Source organism: Sitodiplosis mosellana, unplaced genomic scaffold, assembly GCF_009176505.1.
Source record: "Sitodiplosis mosellana isolate CC-2019 unplaced genomic scaffold, AAFC_SMos_1.0 Smas_scaffold_6226, whole genome shotgun sequence".
Taxonomy (NCBI): domain Eukaryota; kingdom Metazoa; phylum Arthropoda; class Insecta; order Diptera; family Cecidomyiidae; genus Sitodiplosis; species Sitodiplosis mosellana.
In genome coordinates this window covers 10,689,794-10,701,736 of record NW_022601467.1, presented here as the reverse complement: position 1 = coordinate 10,701,736, position 11,943 = coordinate 10,689,794, and the positions used below count along the sequence as shown (strand labels likewise).

General features: G+C 38.6%; 2 protein-coding genes across 2 annotated transcripts; one reads left to right on the top strand and one right to left on the bottom strand.

Annotated features, from left to right (window-relative positions):
- The first annotated feature begins 5,052 nt into the window (after positions 1-5,052).
- Positions 5,053-6,418, top strand: LOC129577900 (cuticle protein 19.8-like). The gene is made up of 3 exons (XM_055465729.1): positions 5,053-5,200; positions 5,463-5,589; positions 5,724-6,418. The coding sequence occupies exons 1-3, from the start codon at positions 5,189-5,191 to the stop codon at positions 6,029-6,031; spliced, it is 447 nt and encodes a 148-aa protein (XP_055321704.1). The 5' UTR covers positions 5,053-5,188; the 3' UTR covers positions 6,032-6,418.
- A 3,549-nt stretch (positions 6,419-9,967) lies between these two features.
- LOC129577898 (uncharacterized) lies at positions 9,968-11,181 on the bottom strand. Its single transcript, XM_055465726.1, has 2 exons — positions 11,045-11,181; positions 9,968-10,699 (listed from the first exon to the last, which is right to left on the bottom strand). Exons 1-2 carry the CDS (start codon positions 11,054-11,056, stop codon positions 10,358-10,360), a joined length of 354 nt encoding a protein of 117 aa, XP_055321701.1. The 5' UTR covers positions 11,057-11,181; the 3' UTR covers positions 9,968-10,357.
- Positions 11,182-11,943: the final 762 nt, after the last annotated feature.

The following is an 11,943-nucleotide window of genomic DNA, read 5'->3' as shown; positions in this document are numbered from 1 at the left end:
GCTAGCGTCTATGCCGCTGCACAGCGATATATTGTTAATGGGCCGGCTATTTTGGTTGGTAGCGACCACGTTATCTTCGCTTCATTTCGCATTAGATTTAATTTGTAAATCGCATACCGAAAAATTCGAACTCTGTGTCAAGTAAGTGGTTTCAGGCATTGTGTGTGTGTGTGTTTCTTGTCTTTTTCTTTCTTTCTAAATCTCTTTCATTTTCATTTTCAATATCTATATTTATATTTACATCGCATTAAAATGTAAATCAAATCGGGTATATGTTACACTCAGCCCATATCCGTTTGAATATCTAGTACAAGTTGTCTCGTTGTTGTTCGGCTGGTAGTACCCCTGGGTTTTCACAATGGTTCTGTTGTTATTTTTCCCTCGTTTGGTGCGCTTTTGTCTTGCTGCCTCTGTTGCTTGTAGCATGGACACCGTGGTGTTAGTCAACATTTCCAAATGTTTGATCGACACAGAGCAAAGTGCTTATTTGGCAGCCGTGTTCTTTTTCAAATCGCCTTGTTTCGTTGCTGCCCGGAAAAAAATAACAAGGCTTTTGTCTGTCTGTCATTTGTCGTGTGGGCAACGTTGTCGTTGTCGTTGTCGTCGTCGTCGTCGTCGTTGCCGACCGAATAATGTGTTCTTTCGGATCTGATCCATTTCAGTCAGACGATTGTAAATTTTGGAAACTCGTTGCTCTTGTGACAATTGCTATTTGCACGCACGCATACTGAGCTTTGTTCCGTCTCTCCCACATCATCTGCGGCCAAACAATGAACAAATCCCGTTGCTAAGAGAAAGACGCAGCTTGATGGCGAACACACTTCAGATGACAATTCAAAATTGAAATATTCCTCAGCTCAATAATTTAATACTTTGGATGGCGACAAACGAATGTCCATTCTCTTCAAATGACTTCGGCTATATAAAAATCGACCTGTTGATTACATTACAATTCAAAAAGAGGCGATTGGTTTTCTTTTTCGCGTCTATTAACATCGAATAGCGGTGCTATAAAAAAAAGTGTGTATCGATTATTATCTAAGATTTTGAAATATGATACATGTGCCTATGGTATGCTGCTGCATAGAAGAAAATAAAACTACAACCGTGCTCTATTCTCCTTTGGTGTTACACCCGCGACCAAAACTCAATTGAATTTGACTTTGTTTTTGTTTACTTCATTGTCGATGCCACAGCGCAGCATGTACTTCGTGCTTACTGTTTAATCACATGCAAATAGATTAAAATTTTTTATTGAAATTCCAACGTCTTAAACACTCAAAAGATCATAATTTTATTTTTTTTCTACTAAAGTGTTTTTTTTTCTTCTTGCTTCTTTCTTCTTATTAAATAATTCAATCTAGAGTTGTTTTTTCTTCTGCTGCTGCTGCTGCTTTTGAAGCTTTTCATCGTTGATGCGGCCGTCTCTTATATTGAAACGGGTCTTTCACACTCTGCCACTAATTGAATTAAACCGGCATTGCAGATTCTCTATCTCTGTGGATCTGACAAAACAGCAGCCGGTGTTTGTGTTATGGGCGAGTGATCATAGAAAATGTTTTCTATTATGAGATGGCCAGAGATTTGATTGTCTGAAAAAGCAATGCGCACGAGCCCGATGACGAGAACGAGAGAAAAACAAATGCTGTAGAAGCGGCAGCAAGAAAGAAAGAAAAATCACACAACAAAACAGAAAGATGATTACGTAATGTTAAATGCTTTGCGAATGAATGCAAGTCAAATGCACTATGCACACATATTGGTTCTCTTCGTCTTCTTTGACTTTCGACCGATTCGTATCGGAATCGAGCAACAGCCGCAGCAGCAGTCGCACTACTAACGAACAGACACAACATTTCTCTGGTTGTCGTATCACTTTTCGCTGGTTGGACAACGTGTTGTGCTGGTAAGCATACACACATTCGCCACATTTCCATTTGAAATGGCTCTGCCATTTCATTCATTTTCTTTCTCGAGATATTTTGATGTAATCCACAGCGACCGTGTACACAAACACTTTTGCCAAACGATTGTGCTTGTGCATTCCGCTCGAGCGAAACTTGAGGATTTTTGTCTTAATTTTTTCATCTAATGTACTCCAATTCATCCAAAATGCACACACAACACAATTACGACCGAACCGGCGGCAAAGGTGGTGGCGATGACGGACACTTACCATAAATTCCAAGCGCATACGTACCAACAACAGAGAAAGAGAGCCGACCTGAGGGAAACTGAAATGGGCAGAATGAAAGGTAAGTTATTGTCTATCGAACATGTGCAAGAGAAAAAAAAATCGTTCTTTTCGTCCGTTGTTTCCAAGCCACCAACTAACAATATTAATTCGCCGGCGAAAGTACAAATTCTGACTGTTCGACTATGAGCAATAAAGAAAAATAAAATAGAAAAAAAATTGCCATTTTGCACCTACAAAAAGACCTCTTAACACAAAAGAAGTAGAAAGAAAGAAGAAAAAAAAATCGAATGTATATAAGTGAGCGATATATATTGGGAGAGAGAAAAAAAAAAGTCAACCAGGAACTTAAGATTAATGTGAGGTGTATTAAGTGGTATCGAACCAACCGTTAAATAATTCACACAGCATTCCTTTGGCTTCATTCTTGAAAAGAAATACGATTAAATAAATAGCAGCAACAGCTCTTGGGCAGAAAGAAAAAAATTAAACAAAGAAAAATCATAAGCCAAAAATGAACGAAAGTCCAAGTCAATTCAGCTGGGCTGTTTTGTTATTGTTTCTTTCTTTCGTTCGTTCGTTAACTCTTTTTTTTTTCTTTCTTTCATTCTTTATTTCAATTTTTCATTTTTTGTTTGTTTGCAACGTAACAACATACAAAAGAGAGATATTATCCAACGATACACTGAGTGCGGCCAAAGATCGAATGACTTTTGAGTGCCACACACTCTCGTTATGCTATCGATGATGATGATGGTGATTATGACGACAACGACGCGCGCAATTTCAATTGAAACACAAATAATTGCCATTTCAATTGCACAGGTGAAAAACGATAAATATTAATTCATGGACCATGATTCGGAATGTATAAATGGAGAAGAAGAAGAAGAAGAAGGAAAAAAATAGTATGACGAAATAGCATCGATACCCGTACGTACTGACACCACGAAACAGGAACTAAATGACTCATTTTCAGATCGGTCACATCGTCCTGAATCACATACACACACAACGCAAGGAATGACAGCAAAAAACACTCCAAATTGTGCAGAATAAATAAAAACTCACATTTGTTTTATGCGAAAACACAAAAACTCGTTTGGAGAAGTATAGAATTAACGGCCGACATCTCACAGAATGAACTATATATTTAAATACAATGACTAGATAACCGTTGAATATATAGAAAGTAGTTTTGTTTTGATAGCCATTCTGCGATATTCCGATGGATTGCGATGTGTATTTCAACAGATATATGCAATGTATCCGAGATATTATCGAGGTAGCCTGAGGTAGCCGCTTGTATTTTATGTCAAATGGTCTAAATGATGTGTTTGTGCGCATTAGCGTTGGTAATTCATTAATTGAATCAAAGTCATTAAATTTGCATACAAATGATATCGTCTGGATATTTCAATTTGATGTGTTTATCGACTCGCCACTCAGCCATTGCAATTAAATCGGCTTTTTTATTACTATTCTCAGGTATAATTGGTCCCTATAGTTGGTATATTCGAGATCCTGGTTCATAGAACGTTTCGAGCATAAACAAAATGCGCCGAAGCCACAGCAGCAGCAGCAGCAGCAGCAGCAGCGGTGGTAGCAGCAGTCATTCACCACCAATCGATCCATATGTGTTAATGTATGATTGAATGCATTTCCTTCAATTTCATTTGGGAACGAGTAAACGATAAATGTGTCTTTACTGTTGCCACCATTATCATAAATTTTGCGGGAAGTATGCGTGGAATAATCGCGCGTAAAACCGATGACAGCATCCAAAACATGTTTTTAGTTTTGCATTAAATCCATTTATCAGCGGTCACGTGATCCTGTTGAAACAATTTTCGTCTTCTTTCTTTCTCTCTCTCCCTCGTATTGTTATTGCTGTAGCTCTTAATATTTCATTTCATTACGTTTGGTCATTACAAAATTGATATTGTTTGAGGAAATGTCAACGGATGGTGTTCATATTGGTGTACATATTGGTTGGTCGGTTGGTTAGTTTGATCGATCGATCGCAAAACAATTGAGTCGAGACAATGGAATGTGAACAATAAAAAGCGTCAACAAATTAAATCGCACGTGGTACAACCACAAACACTCAACGTGTGTGTTGTGTGTGAGTTCGCAATGAAAATGGAAAACGATCGATGTGTACGATATACATCGTGAGTATGTTATTACGTTATAGAGAGCGTATGTGCGTATGCGAAGATATATGGATGAGAGAAAATTCATGGTCACATCGATTGTGAAGAAAAGAAAAAAAAAACAACAACACACACATTGCATGTGCCGTTTGCATAAAATATGTAGATTTTTCAGTTTCGCATTCACACATATAGTGCGCGCGCGCACACAAAATGCGCCTCCGCGCTATACTCTCGCGCCCGATACATGTGTGTATTGAATCAAGTTTTTCCATTTGAGCTTGATGTGTGTGATGAATGAACAATAACCGACCGTCTCTCTTAATAGCGGTCGGCATGTGTGTCGACGATTCGGTTCGATTGTGGCGCGGGCGCGCGCGCTCTCTCTCGATCATATTTTGTGATGGCATATGTAGTGAGCGCGCACACGCTACTGCTGCTGTGGCTGCTACTACTACTGTATGGCATTTCGATTGCCTATAGAAAATTACTCGAGTGCGAAGCATATTTTACAGCTACACCATTCGAATGCGCTACGGCACAATCCGTAAAGCCACTCACTCTCTCTTTCTCTCAGCATATGTTTTTGTGAATGTGTGTCTGTGCGCATGAAGCCCACTTCATAGTGCTGTGTTGTTGTACGGTGCTCTTGTGCATGCTACCGATCATTGTTGCTCTCACTCGGATCGTGAAGGAAAAATTGGAAATGGTTAGATGATCCAGTGTATAAAAGGCGTCGCAAAATACCAAACTGTATCAGTTAACTGTTTGAGTTCGATTAATACAGTCGTAGCATTCAGCTAAATTACAAAAAAAAAATTTACCTAAACCTTTCAAAATGTTCAAATTGGTATGTGGCTTTTTTTTCTTGGTTGACATGCATTTTCATTTTGCAAATTCACTATTACAGCTCGTGCTCACACAAATCCAAATCGATTACGATGTTTACGAGCCGAAAATATAGTGTTTCATTTAGTTTGCATTTTTAAAAAAAAAAATTGTATACGTTCAAAAATTTCAACGGTTCTTCAGTTTGTTTGTTTTTTTCGTTTTCTCGGTGTACACAATTTCAATTAGTGAGTTTTGATCATTTTTTTTGTTCTTCTCTTTAGATTGTCTTGTCTGCTCTTTTCGCTTTGGCCGCTGCCAAACCAAGCTACTTGCACGCTCCAGCCACCGCCGTCATCAGCCCAGCTGTTACCAAGATTGTTCAACCAGCACCACTTGTCTACTCAACACGTAAGAATACATTCTAAACCAAACCAAACCAAACCAAAACAAACATGTACCCAAAAAAAGCTTTCCTCCATACTTTCGAATCGATTCTAATGGCTGAAATTTATTTCTCGACAATTTTCCTTTTGCTTACGCAGCTGAACATGTTGGTTCAGTCGTCTCAAGCGTGCCAACTGGTGTCTCAGCTCACTCATCATCAGTAGTCCACAGCACCGGTGCCGTTGTCACCCCAGTTATTACCCCAGTACACAAGACCATTGTTGCCGCTCCAGTCGTTCATGCTGCTCCAGTCGTTCATGCTGCTCCAGTTGTTGCCGCCCCATACTACAAGAGCTATGCTGCCCCAAGCTATGCCTCCTATAGCTCATATGCCTCACCTTTGGCATACTCAGCTCCCCATGCCTACAGCTCATACGGTGCCTACGCTCCACACTCATTGTGGTAAACATGTCAACAGCTTCAACACTGAGATGAGCCAACCATACCATCAAAAAGCCATTCAGACGCAGTCAAAATCGAATTGCTCGCAACAATTCGAACATTTTGCACATTCGATTCAAACGATCGTTCGATTCTTTTGATTGAATTTTCATTTGCTCTCTTTTTTAATTATTATTTTATTTTCTTTTTTGTTTTGTTTTTAATTGTATGCAAAACAAAACAGAACAAAAAACAAACTCATCAAAATTGACCATTGTGAGACCATCATCACAAACGATCATTTTGGAAACAAACCACCGAACACCATCTATTTCGAATGTGAAAAAAAATCTATTGTAAAAAATTTTTACCGGAAAAAGCAGAATAAAAAAAATTATTCTAAAAAAAAACATTCAGAGCTTGTTTATATTTTTTTTTCTTGGTTTCTTCATACAGTTTATGTTCATCGTTGGTTGTTAGCAATGGTTTGGTTCATTTCCCATGGATCACGAGCGATTGTCGCCGCTGAGATTGTGCAATGCAGCAGCAGCAGCAGCAGCAGCAGCAGCAGCAGCAGCAGCATCAGCAGCGTATGTGGTGGAGGAACAAAAACGTTCTCATTAAATGAAATTGATTGTCGCGCGCTGATGACTAAGACTACTCTATCGTGTACCAAGACTCATGTACTTGGCTTCTGTTGTTGTTGCTGCTGCTGCTGCATGCGGTTTCGTTCGCAGTTTTGTTCGAGGAGTGCGCGCGTGCATGGGGACAATCGTTATGCACCTTCGAACAAACAAAAAATATGTCAGCGAAACAAATTTTCAGCACACAGAAACACACACATACATAGCCATCGAGAGCATAAACGGTGATCAGATGCAATGGATCATTGTTTCGTTTGGTTTGTCTGTGCACTTTGTACACTCTGACTCTAAATTTCTCAATCATTTCCATAGAAGAAACGGTGCGGCTTTGGCTGTGTGGTACGCTCGGCTCACTGACAACAACAATTGCTATTTGTTGATATTACAAACTACTTCATCGTGCCCGTTGTGTGCAGTACGGCTGCTACCTTGACCACTTCACTGCAACCCATTATTACTGCCGAAGTGATGTGTTTTTTTTCCTTCTCTACTATTTGTTTCTTCATTACCTAACGGTTTCCATAGCCAATTTTACGTGAGATCAACCAAAAAAAAAAAAAACAACAACAACAACAACAAACATAATATTTGATTTACTTCTGTGCATTTAGTCTACTAAACTGATTTGTGATGTATGGTGTGTGCGCAGACGGGGCGTGGAAGCTCAAATCTCTGTTTCTCATTCGCAAAGTGTGTGTTTTGACGGTGCAAGGAACAACTCTCTTTTCGACCTAACGAGCTTTCGATCGTGTACCAGACGGAAAGAAGCAGAAAAGAGCGGGCACGAGTTTCGGGTGCGATGATTATTTCATTTAGCTTGCGATAGGAATCGGCATCATAAGCCCAAATGAAATGCATTGAAATAAGCGAAAGAGAGAGAGAGAGAGAGAGAGAGAGAGAGAGAGAGAGATTGACTTGTTCTGAGAAGTCATTTTTAATGTGGATTTATGGCAGTATATCTTTTGTGTGTTGTGGCTGTTTCATTCGCTCGCTTTTTTTGAGCAATATCGCTTGGATTTCAGTAATATGAAAATAATTGGAGAATCGAAATGAATGAATTGAGAAATAAATCAGCAAACGGTATAAAATAAATATACGACAATAATTACAGTGATTTGAAATAGACGCTTTTCGATGCCGAAAAAAAAATTACTTGGGCAACATAACTCAACGCAGCACACTGCGTTCATGGCACTCTCGCATGATCCAGTCCTCCGATTCTACGTTCTTCGATGAACCGTTCAATTCTAATGGATGATGATTGAATTGCTCAATCGAAACCGAGATTTGTCCATCAGCCACTTGCCAATTCGATCCATCATTCTTCACAGCCATCAGAACTAATTTCAACGTTTGGGGCCCCGTTACAAGTGGCAGATCAAACAATGCCAATCAAAATAACATCTCAAACACGAGATTCGTGTTGTTTCTCTCTCTCTCTCTCTCTCTCTCTCTCTCTCTCTCTGCTCTCTGCTGTACCCCATTTGAATGCGCTTCGGCATGGAATTCGGACACAGATCATTTGCCGCAGCATTGTCCTCAGCATTTTCAAATGAATCGAGCTGTGACAAAAATCAAGTGACACACTGCGCATACCTCACACCATCACATCTTGTTAACAACAAGACGTGCCGACAAAACAAACAAACAACTCTTGTTTTTGTACTTGTCGGGTAATTTGGGCAATGTTGCGACATTCGCTAAGCTTGATACTTTTTAATAATATATATGGTCGGTTGTTGTTGGTTGAGAAAGCTAGCGTGCGCGTAACTCATCGGATTTTGACTGCCACGACGAATACAAATGAAATTATTTTCGGATAAATGGAAATTTTATTTCCATCAGCCATTGCTGCTACTACGCTGCGGCTTCAATTCAATATCAATATCACATTCGCCATCGCATTCGTATTTCGCACTCGATGCGTAATGGAGTAGGAGTCGCAAATTCAAAAAGAGAAGAAAAAAAATGAAAATAACAACACACACACACAAATAAAAATAAAAAAAATAATCAACAACTCTAATCACTCTGCAAAAGTGGCCAGCTCTGAGCAATATTAACCCAGGCGCCGTGTAATAAACCTTGTCCCATAATGAAAAAAAAGAAACAAAATTATGAAAAAAATGCCTTGAACATTTTCGTTGTCCAAATTAGCTTAAATTAGTTTTTAAATCTCCAGATTGAATAGCTGGCCAAAATAAAATTTGTATGATAAAAGAATGAAATTTTTTTTCATTTCCTATTGAATGAAATTCACCAAGCAGATACTCATGTTATTATTGTATGGATCAAATCACATGTACACCGTTCAATCGTTCCAAAATCGGAATTTTCAAGAATAATCTTCTGGGGCAGATCTAACGGTTATTATATCAAAAACCTCTGTGTTCAATGCAATACATATCGAAATTAAATTAAATGAATATGCACAATCTCAATGGGCTTTTTGATTCACGTTGTTTAATCCGAATTACGAGCAAACGATTAGATGGATTTTATGTTTTGAAGTGTGTACAACATTATAATAAACACGCACAGCATGTGTTAATGAATTTCAATCGATTTGTAATGGTAGCAGCGTTGCGTTCAAACGCACAAGTTCAAAGTAAAACAACTTAATCCGTTTCCAATTCCAATCAGCCGGAAAAAAAACAGAGAAACAGTAGAGTAAGTGTGCTGAAACTAAAACACGCTGCTTGCTCATTACAGAGATGTAGCAAAGAAAATGTTGATTTTATTCTACACGAAGAGAGCATGCACCGTGTTCAATGTTTTTGTTCGCCTCTGGAGGACAGACATTGTATGCCATTAGATGTCTGTGCGAAGTCGGAGCAAGATTTTTCTGGCCAAAAGTAGCAAAGAGAATGAAGAAAAAAGAACGACAACAAAAAACTGAAGCGATTAAATTGAAATTTGCGTTAAAAATCGGTTTTCGCACCGATTTAATCGACCCCAGCGTCGTGGCAACACCGTAGCAGTAAGACAAACACAACACTTTTCATGCACTTGAACATGGTCGTTTATCAATAACATTTTGTTATACGGTTAATTTCATGGCTTCTTTTACGTTCCATTGGTACAGGAAAGAAAAACAAGCACTAATTCGATTGGCTTATTTTCTCTCTTTCTTTCCCTTTCTTTTTCTCTTGCTGTTTCTGTCTTCATTCAATCAACTTCAAATCACGAAACTAGTTGAAGCATATCTTCTGGACCGCAGCTATCTTCTTGTGATTCAACTGTTGAACTCAAAATTGTTGCTGAAATAAAATGTTTATACTGTTGGAAAAGAAGAAGGCTTTGAATAAAAAGAATGATTTGTTTTAATTTTTGTTAAAAAAAATCAATTTATTAAATTATTTTCATCCAATGCACACTATCTAATCTTTCAACTTAAGAACAATAGATAATGCAGTTGCCGTTTGCTGTGTATAAATAAGTTTCGGTAATCAAAGTATGGTAATATTGTTTTTTTATGAGTGCGGAAAATCTCTTCTTCTCTCAGTCAATTAGTGAAGATGTGGATGATGTGAATTTGTTTTTTTTTCTTTTTAGCTCGATTTTCCGTTTTCGGTGGACGAATTTAGGCTATGGTAAAAATTGGCTTGTTGTTTTGTGTGTGGTAATAATTAGAAAAACGAAAGGAATTGCTTGAAGAATTTGGAACAATTGACTGCTGGATCAGTTTTGAGGTGGTGGATAGCTGATTACCATGCGTGAGCATGGGCATCGTAAAATGAAGCACCATAGTATGGTGAGCTGTGGACAAGTGGAGCACTGTGGACGACTGGAGCGACGACGGCTGGGCTGTGCACAGCGTAGGCTGGTTGTGGAATAACCTTGGTTACTGGAGCATAAATTGGGGTGATGACTGGTTTTGAGTGGTAGTCAACACGGCTTTGATGGCTCACAGCGGTTGGAATGTGTTCCACAATCTTCGACACATGGTAATCTGGAGTATAGTCATAGGCCAATGGAAGAGCGGCAGCGTATCCATGGTATCCACTTGGAGCAGCAGCGGCAACGGCAACGAGAACAGACAACACCAACTTTAAAAAGAACAAACAAAACAAAAAACAAAGGTTAGGTCAAACTTTTTGAAATGAAACTTTCAGAGAAAAAAAAACTCTCTTCAAAACATGAGTTCAAAAAATGAATATTTTTTCGTTTTCTAATTTGTTGTTTATCCCAATTGTAATTTCTCGACAACAAATTTTCAGTTTCGAATGTCTGTTTTTTTTCTCTTTTTTTTTTATTCGATTCAAAACAAATTTAAAATGCACTAAAAACTATTTATGTTCGTTTAAACTATCACAATGGGAAGCCAAAGCAACAGAAAAAAAAATGTTTCAATAGAAAACAAAAAAAAAAACAATTCAATTTGGATCACCTACCAACTTGAACATTTTGATTAGTTTAAATTTTTTGTATCTCGGTTAAGATGATCTGTGTTGAACTGTTTGTAGTACTGTTTGGAGTACAGAATGTGACTGATACAATTCACTGAAATTTCCACGCTTTTATACACAAAATTTTGCCCGATTGAGTGACGACGAGGACGGCGGCAGCGGTGGCGACGGCAACAGCACAACGCTCGCTCACAGCATTAAAAAAAAAAGCGATCTCCAATTTCCTTTTGCCGCATGTAGCGAGAATACCAACAACAATAACACCACCATTAGCAGCTGCATATGAGTAAACAAAAACCCATACCGTTGCCATACAAACATACGAAAAAGAGAGACAAACGAAAACAAGAAAAAAAAAGAAAAAGAAAAATCCATCAAACTGTAAAAACTCATGTAATGTGTTGGAATGTGTATAGATGCCGATTGTGTGTAATATTCATTCAGTAACAGTACGGTGCACACATATCTCTCTCTCGGCGGCCTCTCGCTCCGGCTATCTTTTTCCGTCTTATGGTCATTTAAAGTGGAGTTGTGTGAGGCAATATGTGTATGTATACTGTATGAAATCACAATGAAAATGAGCGGAGCGACTGAGAGAGTTCGAAAAGCCAAATCTCATAAGCAAGCAAAGTAAGCAAGCATGAAAACCAAAACAACAAACATGTGTACTCTACTCTACTAGCGGAGCAAACAATCAATACATTCAGAAACAACGACAACGACGTCGACAACGAAGGCGATATGTGGCGTTTACGGAAAACGGTGCACAACACCACAAGCTCTCACGAACACAACCTCGCCAAGCTCTTTACATTCAGCACCGAAGAAAAAGCTCAACAACAACGCGGACGACAACGCACATAACGTCATCATATTCATCCAGT